This window comes from Psammomys obesus, unplaced genomic scaffold (genome assembly GCF_907164565.1).
Source record: "Psammomys obesus unplaced genomic scaffold, mPsaObe1.curated_primary_1811, whole genome shotgun sequence".
Taxonomy (NCBI): Eukaryota; Metazoa; Chordata; class Mammalia; order Rodentia; family Muridae; genus Psammomys; species Psammomys obesus.
Window position 1 is genome coordinate 1,523,044 of NW_026585685.1, and position 16,082 is coordinate 1,539,125.

Sequence of the window (16,082 nt, forward strand, 5' to 3'; positions counted from 1 at the left end):
TGAAAAATTATTCTCTCAGCAAGATCCTTACCTTTTTTAAGATCAAGAAATATGAAAATAGACAGAGCCCAAAAAAGAAATGTTTCAAATGCTGGAGACTGAAGACTGCCAGCTCCTATAAACAGAGCCAAAACTGCTCTTCTCCACACAGGAAGAAACTCAACTGTTTGTCGCCATTAGGTGAAAAGAAAGAGAAAGACTTTTCACTTAAAGAACATCTTTATTTGATCTCCAATATACAATATTACCTTTGATTTAATAAAAAAAAAAAAATCACATTATGGAGGACATGACTGGAAACCAGTTCAGGAGCAGCCAGTGGGTAACAACACAGGTTATACTTACCCACTTATTAGTTTAGGGAAAAATTATAAGTGAATTTGAGGCCAATGACGATAAAGAATGGCATTTCAACTTCCAAACCAACAATTATAATTAGGGATACTATATTTAGTTAACCCAGCAAAAAATGAACCTGTGAGTTTCTGTCAATAAGGACCTCTGCTTCTCATGATTTTCTGGTGTGTCATATGCAGAATTCTTAGCATACAAGTTACTGTAAGGTGTCTGTCTGCCTCATGTGTTACTCTGCATGTATGCTCTGAATGTATCTGGAGTACCAAAGCTCACAGAGTATGACCTCTGAGTAGGCAGGGCCTAAAAAGGCAGTTCACCCACACAATGACAAGGGCTGAGACAAGAGCTCTCTCCATCCTATCATTCTGAACGCACGTTTCATTTCCAAAAGTAGTGAAGCGCTACATAAACATCACGAAAAGCTTATTGCCTGTCAGGACTGGCACACTGCAACATGTAGGCTAGTAAGATGACCCCACGTAGTTTTAAACTTCATGAGTCCTGCAGCTGCTGATCAGTCGTTAAACAGTGCAAATGTAACGCCGCAGCTGAAGGATGCTTTGACTGGAAAGTGATGCATACTGACATGCTTGTGAAAGTACTGTGGAGAGTCATGAACAAAGGAAGAAGGGGCATGCCTCTGAGTACTGATCTTCACTCAGACTTCAGCTGTTCTAGGAGTGACAGAGGTAAGCACCCTGCAGACTGCAGTGGCTGTGCCAAGGGGTGAACTGGGCACAGAATCCATTTTGTGTTGCATACCGTTTTTCAAAAGATTGTTTTCTGCAGCACCAAGATCCAGAATTCTATTATGTTCTCATTTGAAAGCTCTAAAAAAAAGAGAGTGAATAAATTTCTACATTCTAGAGTCTTGGCAAAGTTAGAAAGAGTATTTTGATGCCATACAGATTACTTTTCCATGAGCAGTCTGGAATTATGACATTGAATAACAAGATGAAGACAAGTGCCGAAAGTGTACTCTCCCATTCTGCCTCTTTCATGACAATCATATTGTCCTGAAACCTGAAGAGATCCTGAAAAATGTATTCACTTTCAAGACAACAAAATATACAGCTTTCGGTGATACAAATACATACAATTGTACATACATACATCTTTCTGCTTTAAAGTGAATTATGCAAATAAAAAAGAAAGACACAACTTAAAGGTTAGAGGGTATAATACAAATTAAACTTGGGATAAACGTCAGTAGCTGTGACTTCGGTGCCAAATTTAGGCCTCCATTTTTTTTAATTAAGGTTTATTGCATCAAAGCTCCACCCATTTATTTGCATATTATCTATAGCTACAACAGCAGAAGTGAATACTAAGAGAGCTACATGGCAAGCAGACCTTAAACCACATCTGACCGTTTTCAGAAAAGCTGGCTGGCTGCATGTAGAGCAAAAGGAACACCTCTACCAGGGTATGGACGAGCTGAAGAAGCATGCTTTCCAGTGTCCTTAACCACAAGGAGCAAATCAAAACAGCCCCACTGGGTGCTTATTACTTAAGTACTCTGCAGACAAGGTGTGGCCCAGAACAACTATCCTCTGCCTATCAGTGAGCATACAGTATTCAGATCTGTGTCTATTGGGTATACAGGTGAGGCAGGAGCCAGACAATTCCAGTGTAAAGAACCAGAGAAAAGGAGGAACTTGAAGTTACATCTACTATGTTCTAGTAACTGGGATTAGAGACATTTTAGTATGTTTTCTTTATATGTGAGAAATACAGGTGCTACCATTAGTAGGAAGTAAAGAAAAAATAATTTACAACTGCAAGGTGTACCCATGAATTAGAGAAATTTTTAAAATATAAAATAACGCGCACTTCTACAAAATATTGATTTTAATCATGTAATTAAAGTGATATAACAAAATAAGAATGTTTTTATTTTTAAAGTAAATGTTTTAGTCAAAGATGCATCAGAAATCAAATATTTCTTTGACATTTTCCAAGAGACTTTAGTTATCAACTACAATTATAGTTGTTAGTATTATATTGTAACAGTGTTTAAAATATATTATAAACCTTTTATCTTCCTCTTTAATTTAAATGAAATATAAAATTAAGAATTTTGTAACACGATTTATTTTGGAAAACATTTAAAATGGTACGAACCACGCTCATACAGAAATTGCCACTGGAATCACACGACAGGTTCTAAGGCTCGAGACGTGCCAGGCACAGAGCTTGGCACATACCTGTTCATTCACACTCTCATGCATGCACTCATTCAGAGAAATCTGGCTTAAGGGGAGACTGCATCATGTGAAGTATGGCAAGCACAATTTTTTGTCAATAAATTCAGAGTTTTGACAAAGACTTTGGCAATAAAAGGTGGAAAAGATGAGAAGCTGAGGATCATGACCTCAACTTTCTTGTTTAAAACCTGCCAAGGGATGCCTTGGTGCCCTAGACGACATCATAAGAAATCAGGATCAATATTGTGCAAAAAGAACGCATTCCTTTAATACCCAGGCTTTTCTGTGTGGATATATACGAGCTGAAAGTTGACAATAGGTTGGTATTAGAGATGCACAAACACCTCAAAGAAAGAACCTCCAACCCAGGACTTTTCTGCACTGAGACTTCCTTGTGAGGGGCTCAGTCTCAGTTTTAAGAACTTCATACTGGTTCATTAATTTTCTAAAAATCTGGTTTGAATCAAAAGGTGTGATTCTAAAATGAACAATAAATATGGAAGGCAGAGGGTTTCAACAGCCCCTACCTATCATGTATTATCTATGCACAACTGTACCCAAAGCAGAAGGTGAGGTGTCAGCTCTTTGAAGAGGCACCAGTGAGCGATCATTTCTGGGTTCTTTTAAGGTTTTATAAACACAATGAGTATAGAACCTAAGTATTGAGGTCTACAGAATGCCAAGGATATGAAGGATGGAAGAAAATACACACTTAAAAAGTAAGCAAAAAAAAAAAAAAAAAAGGGATAATGGTAGATTTTGAAAAAAATGTTTAAAAAAATCTAACAAAATAAAACATGACACTGGCAAGTCATTTGTACCTGACTTTAATTTGCCTTTGGTATTCAGAGAAGAAAAAGCATTATTACAAGCTCTAGTTCTCATCACAAGGGTAGGGATGGTAAAATGACAGTCTTAAGATCTTGGTGTGAACCAGTCCTGATCACACCTGAGCCTTCTCTCTTCCACTCTAGGATCAGCTCTAGGATCAAGTGAACCATACAGAGCATGGGGGGGGGGGGGGGGGGGGGGGGGAAGGTGTTCTGTCTCTGAGAATTCCTGGGGGAACCAAGGAATGGCGCTTTCACTGAATTTGTGTGTACAGAGGGCTCCCTGCTTGCTGCTCTGGTCTCTGCCACTTCCAGCTTTTTTCAGCTGTGAGTGGGTTTGTGCTGTTTGTAGAAGGCTCACTTTTTTTTTTCTTTCTGAGAACCAAAACCTCCACCTTCTCTTCTAAAGTAATTACCATCTACCTTTCTCATTTACAGTTTAAAAATTTCAAGTAAGAAAAGATATTACACTTTGAAATGTACTAGAACTCACTCTCTATATGTCTTCTGCGAATACTGAGCAAGTTTGAGGTGGCAAGTTTATGGAGCACTGGCTGACCTCTGACGGGCAGATGATGATTTATGGTTTAAGATATCCACCCTTATGTCCAATTATATTGTTCTCTCTTTTTTCCGCACAATTTAAATCTTCTACATGCTAGCAGAGGGCTAAAACCAAAAGCTACCAGCCAAGGAAATAAGCTTTCAGAATTCCAAGTAGAGTTCATGAACAAACTGCTTCATGAAATATTAAAATTCAGAGTAAATATTAGATTATAGTATTCTCAAGTTTTATTATCAATAGATGATGTCTGTACTAAATAAAAAAGAGGAAAAAGTGTCTTGTATTGTCACAGAAATTCAAGGGACAGAAAATTTATAAGCATCACTATTTATCTTATAATACAGTTCTTGATAAAATTTTATTTTTTTTCTGCCAAAATATAGAGCAATAATAACAACAACAAGAACAACAAAAGAACGACTCATGATGCAAGACCTGTAAGTCCCTTAGGTTTATGTCAGTTTTAGTGAGTATGATTCATTACATCACACATTTGCCACTGAAAATTATTTTGGAGCTATTCTATTAATTCTTTGGATACATAATATTCTTGGAAAAACTTAAAAACATGAAATCTTTGTGAGCAGCTCACACATGTGAGGTAAAGGACCTGACCCCTCTGCTCAAGGACACTGTAATGTTTTGCCTTTGCTTCAGTCAGCTATGAAAGCGATTAGGCTTGTTCTAGCAAATACAGAGCTGCATAACAGTATAGTGAATTTTGCCAAGCCACATGAAAGTGTAAGGTGAATGACTATTAACTGTGTTATGAGATTAAAGCAGGTAATTTTTGATTGATAGAATTGATGGTTCAGAAGAGTAATTTCCTACCAACAAAAATCAAGATTTCTCTAAAACAGGTTTCAAGCCAACAAACTGGCACTTTCCCCGCTTTCCATCATGCTACCAACACCTAGCGTGAGCTACATGCACACTCCCATACTTGGGCTCATAAGCAGCAGTTATGATAAATACCAGTTTCAGCATACCATATGGAGACGAAGACTTGAAAAGTATTCTTCATGAGATCATGCCCCCAGAGAAAAACTAAATCTAAACAGATTTCAATAAACTAGGTTGGGAATGAAGTGGTTGCCAGCCTGGTAAAAATCCAATGAGGAGCTTGAAAAGTCTTCTTGCTACCAAGGTAGTTACACTGTTCTTTGTTCCTGTTCATTTGTTTGTTCCATTATTAAAATGGAGTAAAGGGGCTAAGCAATGTGTAATATTTGATTTGAAAGCTGCTCCACTGTGGGAGGAAACAAATGTATAATTGGTTCCGAAAGCCAACTCTAACTGTTGTAAGGTGCTCAATGTTCTTGGCTTGCACTAACAATACAGATTAAGACATTGTTTCTCATGTGGCCATCTCATTAAGAACCAGAGCACATCAGGTCTCCGCGCTACATGTACCAGAACATGTTTTGGTCAGGTAGAAAATGGAATAATTTCAAAGTTGATATATCTACAAGTGAAAAGTCTTGCAGGGAAGTTTCACCCGGCCTGTTGACGTAGAGGTCCAGGTTTTCAAAAGCCGCCTCTCCAGACAATTTCTGTAGTGGTCCATGTAAACAAAACACAGATAAGAATGGTCCTTCCGGAGCTGTGTTCATCGAACAGCAGGATTACCTGAAAGAGTGGTGTTGGCTAAATGTAACACCGGCAGAGGGTGAGCCTCTGTGTTAAACACCCAGTGGTCTAAAGGTAGAAGGTCATCGCCAGAGAACAGCAGGTACAAGTATCTGAAAACAAAAGGAAGAGAAGCAAGAGTCAGTCAGAACCGAGCAAGAAGTCAAGTTGGTTCACTGGTGACAGCTGAGAAAATCAGTAATGGATTTTCAGCAGTTCTGATAAAGACACAACTAGACTTGCTGAAGTAAGTTTCTTAAAAAATTTCACATACTTGTTCAAAGTCTGTGAAACAATGAAGCTATATATAAGAACAAGAAAAGACAAATCACTTCATAATTTTCAGACTTTCTTTTAAGAAGCATACACATTTAAATTTTGGCAACTCAAGAGAATCGTAAGAGAACAAGAGATTCACATTTATTAGCAAATACTGAGAAAAAAACTGTCAAGTAGTTCTAACTTCACAGTTCTTGGTATGAGAAACCAGTTCTAGATATGGGAAACTATTAAATAAAATTTAAAAGCATTGTGTATTTGTAAAGAGTTTGAAACTAAATAGTAGCCAAAGGTCTCTTTGTGAGCTCCAAGCCACCTCCAGGAACCAATAACCACAATGATTCTTCCTTTAATATGTTCAGGAAAATTCTAATCTGAATCCTACTATGGGTCATTAAAGTGGACATAAAAATCTATATAGTCAAGGGCTAGAGGTATATTTCAGTTATACAGTACCTGCCAAGCTAGTATAAGCAATGCCTTGGGTTCCATTCCAGCACCGCGCGCGCGCGCGCGCGCACACACACACACACACACACCAGGAAAACCCAGGATCTACACTTCTTGATGTAGAACCACTTTACAAAGCCCCAGTGAAGAATTTTAAGAGAAATACATTGCTATCTCTTTTGGTTACTGTTACAGTTCTAGGTGAGAGCAAAAAGATAGTGCAGGCAAAAGGGATGACATTGCCTTTAGCACTAAGAAAGCTGGAATATTGAGTAACAAGACTTTCTATCTCACTCTTGGTCCTATGCTCAAGACCTGCTTGATTGATTTAATCAACAGGCTGCTAACAGGAAAGTCGCAATGTATTTGGGTGGATCCAGCAGGGGACTCTGCACAGTCTGTTTTCCATATGGAGACTGCAGTCCCAGTCGGTGGCTCCTATGTCCTTAAGTGCGGTATTCCTGCTTCTCTGTTAAATGCAGGCTGAAGAACACAAGGAGCATCCTAAGCCCATCACACCCACCACCAATATCTTTAAAGTAAAAAGAAAGAGAGAATTGGACTACACATGCGGGGAAGGTGGCCATGTGAAGATGGAACAAAGGTAAAGCATTGTTTTGTGTGCTTAGTCATCTTGACATCTTCTTTGCTAAGATACCAGTTTAAAAATTTTACCCAGTTTTAACTGGACTGCCTGTTCTCTTGCTAAGCTTCCAGAATTTCTCATATGATGCAGACAGCAGTCTATTATCAGACAATTGCTTTGCAAAGATTATTATCCTAGGTGCAGCTTTTCTTTTCTTTTCTTCCTTCCTCCTTCCTCCCTCCTCCTCCTCCTCCTCCTTCTCCTTCTTCTCCTCCTTCTCCTAGTTCAAGATCTGCCTGCCTCTGCCTCCTGAGTGCTGGGACTAAAGGCATACACCACTAACACCCAGCTTTCTTTATTTTCCAAGAGTAAATGCTTTTAATTTTGAGAGTAATGTTTTAGTGGATTTTGCTTTTGCTGTCATGTCTAAGGAATTTTTACCTAACTTCAGGTTACAAAAACTTTTCCCCAATGTTTTCTTTTCAAGTCGTATTTTTAGGCTTTAAATCTATGTCATGACCCATTATAAAGTCATTTATGTATATGAATTCAGAAATTCAAATGTTTCAGCACAATCTATAGTCAATACCACCCTTTTATCCATGACTCTGCCTTTGTCTCCATCTATGTACAGCCCCTTCCATGAGCCCCTTCCATTCTCTATTTTGTACATCAATGAATTTCTGAGTTCACTGATATACACCATTTTGAACACTGCATCTTTGTAATGTCTTCAAGCTAGACTTCAAACTTCCTTTTCAAATTTGTTTTTGTTATTCTAGGTCCTTTATATTCAGAAATAGCCTGTCAATTTCTACTGTAAAAACAAAAACAAAAAAACCAAAAAAGCAACCAAACAAACAAACAAAAAATTGGAGTAGAGTTTCATTCATATAATTGACACACTAAGTTTGGGGAAAATCAATATAAAGTTTTCAGAATCTTCAACATTTATTTCGGTCTTCCTTCAGCAATGACTTTAATTTACAGTGTGTAGTTCTTTAATATTTTATCAAGTTTTGCCTATTAATATTCTTTTAAAAAACTTTAATTTTTTTTTTTTTTGTGAATTTCACATCAAGTACCTCAATCCCACTTATCTCCCCCTCCCCCACCCTCCATCCTTGCAACCTCCTCCCAACAGAAAGAGAAAAAAATCTCATGGAAGCTGTGGTGTGACCCACAGTACACCCTTTTGTCCACACTTCTTTGCTTGCAAATGTTCACTGCAAGGATTTGTTGGTCTGGTACGGGGGCTCTGGCTTCTGCTACTCTATCAATACTGGAACCTCACTGGGAATCCTCTTAGATGTCCTGTTGTTGCCCTGTGTCATGAAGATCCTGTAGTTTTAGATCTATAGTATAAGCCCCTTCATGCACTCCAGTAGTTCATCAATGGGGTAGATTTTGGGATGGGGCATTTTAAATCCTTGATCTGGGCCTGAGAGGTATCTGAGCTGGTCAAATACTGGCTCTCATAACACACCCTTGGGCCAGTTCAACAGCAACCCCAGCAACCAGAGCCAGCTCTACCCTGCTTCCCAATCGAGGTGCAGGGCCCACACTCCTGAGTACTGCAGCCAGTGAGGGACTGGGCAAGTTCTCTCACTCTCATAAACTCGGGGACAGACTTCTTGCCACTGCTGAAGGTGGCAAGAAGTAGGGAGCATCTCTTTCCCTCCCATGTTACAGCTTGGCAGACAAGTGGTGGAACCAACTACCCACACTCAAGCCCTTGGGGCTGACTCAACCATGCTCCCACCACCAGAGTCAGCTCTACTGTGCTGTCCAGGTGAGGAGCAGGGCCCTCTCTCCCCAGTGCTACAGCTGGTGAGGGGCAGGACAGTTCTCTCTCATGACCCCAGGGCCAGGTCTTCTGCCTGGCATAGGTGAGAGGGAAAGGAGGGTATCTTTCCTCTGTCTATACCACCACATGGGACATGAGTGGTAGGGCCAATTGTCCTAAGCTCATATCCTCAAAACCAGCTCACCCGCAACTCCTCCCCAGCTCCCAAAATGTGTGAGGCCTACTCTCCTGAGTACTGCAGCTGACCAGGGGCAGGGTCAGCTCTCCTGTAGCCAGGGCCAGCTCTCTTATGATGCCCAGGTGAAGGGTGGGGGCCAGTTCTGCATAGCAATCAGACATCAACATGTCCCTAGGAGAGGCAGACCAGAGCAGTGACATCTGCCTGGCCTTTGGTGATAACAGATCCCTTTGCTACAGGGCCATGGACCCCAGATGTGGTCCCCAGTAGCAGGACCAGGACCCTACCATGGTCCTAGGTTGCATCACCAGCTACTCACATCAGGCTGTTCCTCAGTTCCCTGGAGTCTACAGTTCTTCCTCTCTTCATTGTGCCCACATCCTTCTGTTTCTCTTTCACTTCTCCACCACTTACTTGCTCCTCTTGGTAGCGCCCAGGGTCTCTGAATGTCTCAAGTGGCCCGTTGTGACAGTCATTTTTTGCCATCTTACTCCCACCTAGAAGCTGCCTAGGTTCTTCCAATCTCCAGCTTGGTCCCCATCCTGGGAACCTATCTGGGTCTGACTGGAGGTGGGGGTAGGGGAGCGGTGTCTCAGGCTAGCTCCCTTTCCAGGGCCCTTGGAACCAGACTGGTGGTTGTCTCAGGCTTGCTTTTTTCACTGAGTATTAGTCTACTAATCATTCATATTTTCATAGGTCACAACACTGAGCTTAGACATAGGCTCTCTCCTCTCTGGCACTACTGACGTACATGTGACATAGCAGCCACACCTGTAATGCCTCTAGGGGCAGGTCCCATTAATATTCTATATCCTTATGCTATTTGTATGTGGTAGTCTTAATTTTCAACTTCTTTTAAAAATATTAATTTTTATTTTATGTGCACTGGTGTTTTGCCTACATATATGTCTGTGTGACAGTGTTTGATCTTTTGGAACTGGAGTTATAGACAGCTGTGAGCCACCAAGTGGGTGCTGGGAACTGAACCCTAGTACTCTTAAAGAGCAGCCAGTGCTCTTAACCCCTGGCTCTTAACTATTTCTCCAGGCCCAATTTTCAACTTTTATGGCTCACTGCTAATGTACACAATTAATTTTAGTTAACAACCTTACTAAAGTTATTCATTAATTTTAGTAATTTTTTGGTAAGGTCTATAGAATTTTCTATATGGATTATTACATTCTCTCTTTAAAACAGTCTCATTCTGTATCTGCAACCTTACTAAAGTTATTCATTAATTTTAGTAATTTTTTGGTAAAGTCTATAGAATTTTCTATATGGATTATTACATTCTCTCTTTAAAACAGACTCATTTCTTCCTTTCTAGTCTGGATGTCTTTTTGCTTCTTTTTCTTGTGTGAAATCACTGGCTAGAACCTCCAGTACAATGCTAAACAGAAATGAAGAGAGCAGATGTTTTTGTCTTGTTATTGATCTTAGGGTGAACGAAATAGCTTTTTAAATACGATGTTAACTGTTTTTTTTTTTTTTTGTTTTTTTTTCCCATATGTGCTTTTTATCAGGCTGAGGAAGTTTTCTTCTACTCCAGGTACTTTCTCAAGGTGGAGCCTTCATTTTACATAATGATTCTATTGTATGCTACCTGTTAACATCTTACATACCAGTTAGCATTATTTCAGTCTCTTTCTTCACCACCATAGCACTTAAATTTAAAACCATTTCAAATTATATTCAACAGTCGTATACAATTTGATAACTGATTGATAATAGCATGTTATATAAAATTAGTTTATGGGTAAAATTCTAAATTAGAAAAAAGTTAAGTGCAAACTATTACTGTAATCAAGTGGTGAACAATCATTTTTTTTTCCTTTATTCATTTCAAAATCAGCTAAAAGACCATCAGGAGTAAAGGGACAAACAAAACATGCATACCCCAACAGAATTCCAAATAGCACCACCAGAAAAGGATGAATTGTTGATAACTGTAACATGGACCACTACGATAAAATGCCAAACACAAAATACCCCAAAATCATATGATTCAAACTAATTCATTTCTAAAACAGGCAATGTACAGTGCCAGAAAGCAGAGCAGTTTGGGTATGGACATAAATGGCTGTAAATAAATAAATAAACAAACAAATAAAAAAGTGGAAATTTATTCTCTACACTCTGGGTTTGAAGAAATGCACTGTCAGGTGATTCCTTTAGTATGTGAACATTACAGAGTGCTGATGTGAACTAAGATGGCAAAAATGATAAACTAAGATGCTTAGGAGATGATAGAATTCTGTGGGATCCCTGTGGAATATGTGGTCCATCACTGGCCAAAACATCTTTACACTGCACATTACTACATAAACCAGGGTAGTTATCTAGTCTAAAGAATCTGATAAACCATGAGTGAACCACTCAAAACACTTCAATTTAGACTGACAAAAACAGAAAGGCAAAAATTTCATCATTGCTACTTAGCACAATTTGTATTATAGCTCCCTCTACTGTAGCAAAGAGACTAGCAAGGTATTTTGAAGTACATAATTTTGAAAGTGAAGAAATAGTTATCATTGTTTAAAATTAAAAATCACTGTGCATATCAGTATCTAACTTGGATTGCACTGTGAGAGGTGCTGGAAGGGTTAAAGACTGAAAACCATGGTTCCAGCACTCCAGGGACTCGAAGCACATGATATATATGGATATAGCAGTTAGCACCGGACACCATGGTATGGCAGCTACTCTGTCAGCAGTTAGTTTCTTGTTTCTTAATTGTTTCCATAAAATGTTTTACAGAGCATGGGTGTCAGTGGTTCTCAAAGTGATCCCTGCAGACCAGCAGCAGTGAGAACTGCCTGTGACCTTGCTAGCAGTACATATTCCAGACCTATTAGGAAGAATCCCTGGTGATGAATCCTTTGAGACAATTTTGATGCCTGCTACAGCTTGAGAACCACTTTTGTAGGTTTCCTACTCGTGTAACTTCTAAGCAGAGTAAAAATATTTTAATGTTTCTTTTTCAGCTCTTCTGAACCTACAACTCCACTGACAACAGCTCCCAGCTCCCATTCCTCTACTTTTTGCATCTGACCCTGGGTTCTCATTTTCTTAGTTCTTCCACTAATGATTGGTCACTGCTAGCACTGAATGATTTTGAATCCAGACCTAAGCCACACTCAGGGAAGGATACGGGCTACTGTCTTCGTAATCCCACTCTTGTTTTACCAGACCTTATAAAAATAACCACTGTTGTTGTCACCTGTCCCCACGGGAGTAAAAAAATTCAAGTCTTCATCTTGTATATATTCAAATATTAAACTTGTAGAAAGAAAAAAAAGATAAACAAAATATTAAAAAAAAACCCTTATCCATTCTAGAGAATTTGTCTACTTTGGTAATGTTTTTAAAATTATGTTATGCTGGGCAGTGGTGATACTCGGGAGGCAGAGGCAGGCAAATTTCTGAGTTGGAGGTCAGCCTGGGCTACACAGAGAAACCCTGTCTTGAAAAAAAAAAGTTATGTTAGAAGTCACGTACTAGAGAGAAAAAAAGGGGGGTGTGGAACAACTTAAAATTGGATACAGAATAACAGAAAATGTCTTTAGAGTATAATTGGAAATAATAAAACCACACAACTAAAATTTATGTAAGTGATCAGAGATGCAAACATTCAACTCCCACCTCACACAACAGAGCAAAGGCTTAACAGACTCAACACTCATTTACTGAGTGGCATGTGGTAGGGTGTTAAAAGAGACCCTTTAGTTACAAAACTTAATTCTGCTGGTAGAAGCAGATAACACACACACCTCTATTAGGAAGCAACACCACAATGAAGACAAAGCAGGGGTAGAAAGCAAATTATGAGTACAGAGGATACAAATGTCATGTCTTCACAAGCAGGGTATGAAAACATTAAGTCCAAGTTAGGGAGAATGGAGAGGATGTTCTGGATGTAAATTACTATAAGATTATTCTCCATGGTACTTACTGACACACATTGACATATGGAAACAACAGCCAATATAGACCAGGCACTTAATAAGCACTTGTTTGAGGAACTGTTTCATATTTTATATTACATCTTTTCTATTCTTTGATGATTTAGATTTAAGAACAAACCTAGAGTGCAAATCTAATTCAAGAGTATCGAAGCGGCAGCAATGGCCCCCAGCAGGGAGTAACCGTTTAAAGGGCAGAGACTTTAAAGGAGATACTATCTAGCTTTTGCTAGAGAGCTGCTTCCAACAGTGTGGGCTCCTTGGTTCTTTCAGCTTGTGAGGCTTTTTATCAGCTGCCATTTTACTAAAACCCACAGGCAATTCCTAGAGATTAAAAAAAAAAAAACCTCTACCCAAGAAGCTGTGGCTTTCTTGCAATTAGAAGAACCCAGCAGGGTGATAGATTTATGTCATATTTATGTGTGAGCACTCTACTTGAAGAATCTCTCAAGCGTGCACACGCGCACACACACGTACGTATGCTACAGATCTTACAATATGACAAACATTCCTAAGCCAACACTGCTGGTTAACACTTACATGCAAGGCTCTGAAAGGCTGGTATTTACTAGGGCTTTGCCACTGGTTAGTAGGTGAGGAATGGTTATTTTGTCCTTATAAGGAATCTCATGTGTCAATATCCAGTCCTGTTCTTTCTTGTGAGCTAATCAACTTGCCCAAAAGGAAGACTTTCAGCCCTCTGTCTACTTTTAGCAGTGCTTGCTACTCCAAGTCCACAGCCTCTATGGCTGAAGCTCCTCTTGTAAGAAACCTCCTTTCATTTAGGATAGAGATGAGGCAGGACAGAAATAAAAGTCAGAGTCTAATACGTCCCACACCCCAACTCTCAGACTCCAGTTTTTAAAGGTGCCCAGCATTTTACAGTTTAGCGGCTTGTTTAAATTAACTCCCCCTGACACAGGTACTTCGCTTTCTCTGCTTGTTCTACCGTTTAAACTACCTGCTGACAGAAGTGTTTTTGCCCTCTACTATCTGACCAGTGCTCTACAGTCATCTTAATGGCTTCCACAAAACTATAAATAAATAAATTGTATTCAGTCTGCAAACTGAACATTGTTGTTAGGTAGAGGCAACTCCAAGGGATTACAAAGATGCCTTCTTTACTACTTCGTACTCAGTCTTTGAAAACTTATCCTTTGAACTGCCCCTTCAAAATATTTATTAAAATTACTTTTTTTCTGAAAATGTATTTCTTCTTAAACTCCTATCACAATCCCCATAATTACTCACTTTGGAAACATTTACACTATCTTTTATTTTCCCTTCCTACCGAATCTCCCTGCACTGAATCACTCAATGCCAGAGCTCGCAGCCCCAGTGTGATATTTTACCGTCAGTTTTGTGGCTGTTCTTCCACGTACTAATTCATCCTATTGCAGCATCAACTCTGGTTCAAATACTACCACCGCCATTATGTCTCCTTCATCTTTTCTAAATAAAGCAATTATTATTATTATTATTATTTTGCTAAAAGACTAGAATTTTGTTAATGGCTCTTTTATAAACTTAATATATTTGTGATTTGTTAACATATTGCATGTGTTTTACTTCAGAGTACAAGAATTTTAAGAAGTGTTAAAGGATCTACTTCTGACTTTCCTCATCATATAGTATTTTGTTAAACCATCAACACACATAATAATGTACGAACTACAAAAGAAAACAAAGCCAAAACTAAAAACAGTACAGAGTCCTTTGAATTAAAAAAAAAAAAAAAGAAAAGAAAAAAGAAAAAAAAGAAAGCCATAGCAAGAGCTAATTCACAGGCTAGTTCCCATGGAAAACTATAACAAGGTAAAATAGCCCTAAATTCAGCTCAAGAACATTACTTTGCTTTAACTATACCACTGTTATGTCAGTTACCATCTCTAGTAGTTAATATACACCAACTGCTAGTCTTTAATGAATCCACACCAAAACAACAACCTGACAGAAACAATCCTCAATGCTTCTCAATTTCTGACAAAAGTCTGTTTGAATTAATTATCATTTGAGAAGTTAAGCAGCCATTCTAACCTGCAATCCTCTGTAAAGTATGAAAACTGCTAATTTTGATCTCCACAGAACTTTCACCTAATCTTAACATTATGCCATCAGTTTTTATAGTGGCTGTATCATTGACTTTTGTGCCTTTTATGTGTGTCAACTACATACACCATGTATAAAAATGTCTGAATTTAACTTGGATAGTGTTGGTGCACATCTTTAATCCCAGCACTAGCAAAGCTGAGGCAGGCAGTCTTTATAAGTTCAAGACCAGCCTGGTCTACAGACCAAGTTCCCGGACAGCTAAAGTTAGACAGAAAAAAACAAAACAAAACAAAAAAAACCCCTGTCTTGGAAAACCAAAAAGAAAAGAAATGTCTGGATATAGATTAGATTGGTTTAAGGACAAGTAAACGGATAAGAGATGAAGCTAAAAGAGATGAAAGACCATAGTAGCTTCTAGCAACACTACCTGAGGATACTTACCATTATATACACACAGTTGAAAAACATGGAACTGACCATGTTCAACTGTCTTTAGCTTTTGAAAAGGGCATTTTCATAGAGTTATTCATTGATTCAATATATGGTAATGAGTCATGCACTTTAAGTCATAATTAGCAGCACAAACACATTTTATTTCATTTGTCAAAGTAACATGCTCTCAACCTCCAGGGTGGAGAATGATCTTTATAGGACGATTACTTCTTGCTTCAGCTTCCGGGAAGCTCAATGCTGAGCTCAACTCAGTAGTTCAGTGTTGATAACTCTCTGAGCTAGTGTTTTAATATTGCTATTTCTATTTTTACTCTTATTTGACCTTTTTAGATTTTACTGATACACAAGTATGACTTTCTGAAAGTGAATATAAATGGCTGGTTACCAGACTACTGCTGGTGTACTGGTGGTGGTCCATATACATACTGGAGGTAAAGAAGCACAATGCCATCTATTTGTGCTCCTAAGTCACATGCTAAATGTTCATGGTCTCCCTGCTGAGGTACTGGAGACATGGTTATAATGAGCCAGTCATCAACAGGTAACATGGGGAAAACTGAAGTTAAGGAGGAAAGAAACACTAACAGACAGGGCAAAGACATTCCTGCCAGTAGTGAAATACAGAAACAGACAACGAGAGGCAAAACTACACACTTCATGTATGAAAATGTCTGAATGCAAAGTAAACTGGTTTAAGGATGGAATGGATAAGTTAAAAAAGAGAGAG

The 16,082-nt window shown here is 38.8% G+C and overlaps 1 protein-coding gene and 1 non-coding gene across 3 annotated transcripts in view; both read right to left on the bottom strand.

The window, feature by feature from the left end:
* Positions 1-200: 200 nt before the first annotated feature.
* Man1a2 (mannosidase alpha class 1A member 2) overlaps positions 201-16,082 on the bottom strand; it is a 132,985-nt gene continuing 117,103 nt past the window's right edge. For both annotated transcript variants that reach the window (XM_055628394.1, XM_055628400.1), the window contains exon 13: positions 201-5,701. In XM_055628394.1, coding sequence (XP_055484369.1) covers positions 5,569-5,701 — 133 coding nt within the window. In that variant the 3' untranslated portion in view covers positions 201-5,568. The remainder of the gene's footprint in view (positions 5,702-16,082) is intronic.
* On the bottom strand, positions 9,551-9,681 carry LOC129692649 (small nucleolar RNA SNORA17). The gene has a single exon (XR_008722745.1). It is a non-coding gene; the product is annotated as a small nucleolar RNA SNORA17 (small nucleolar RNA).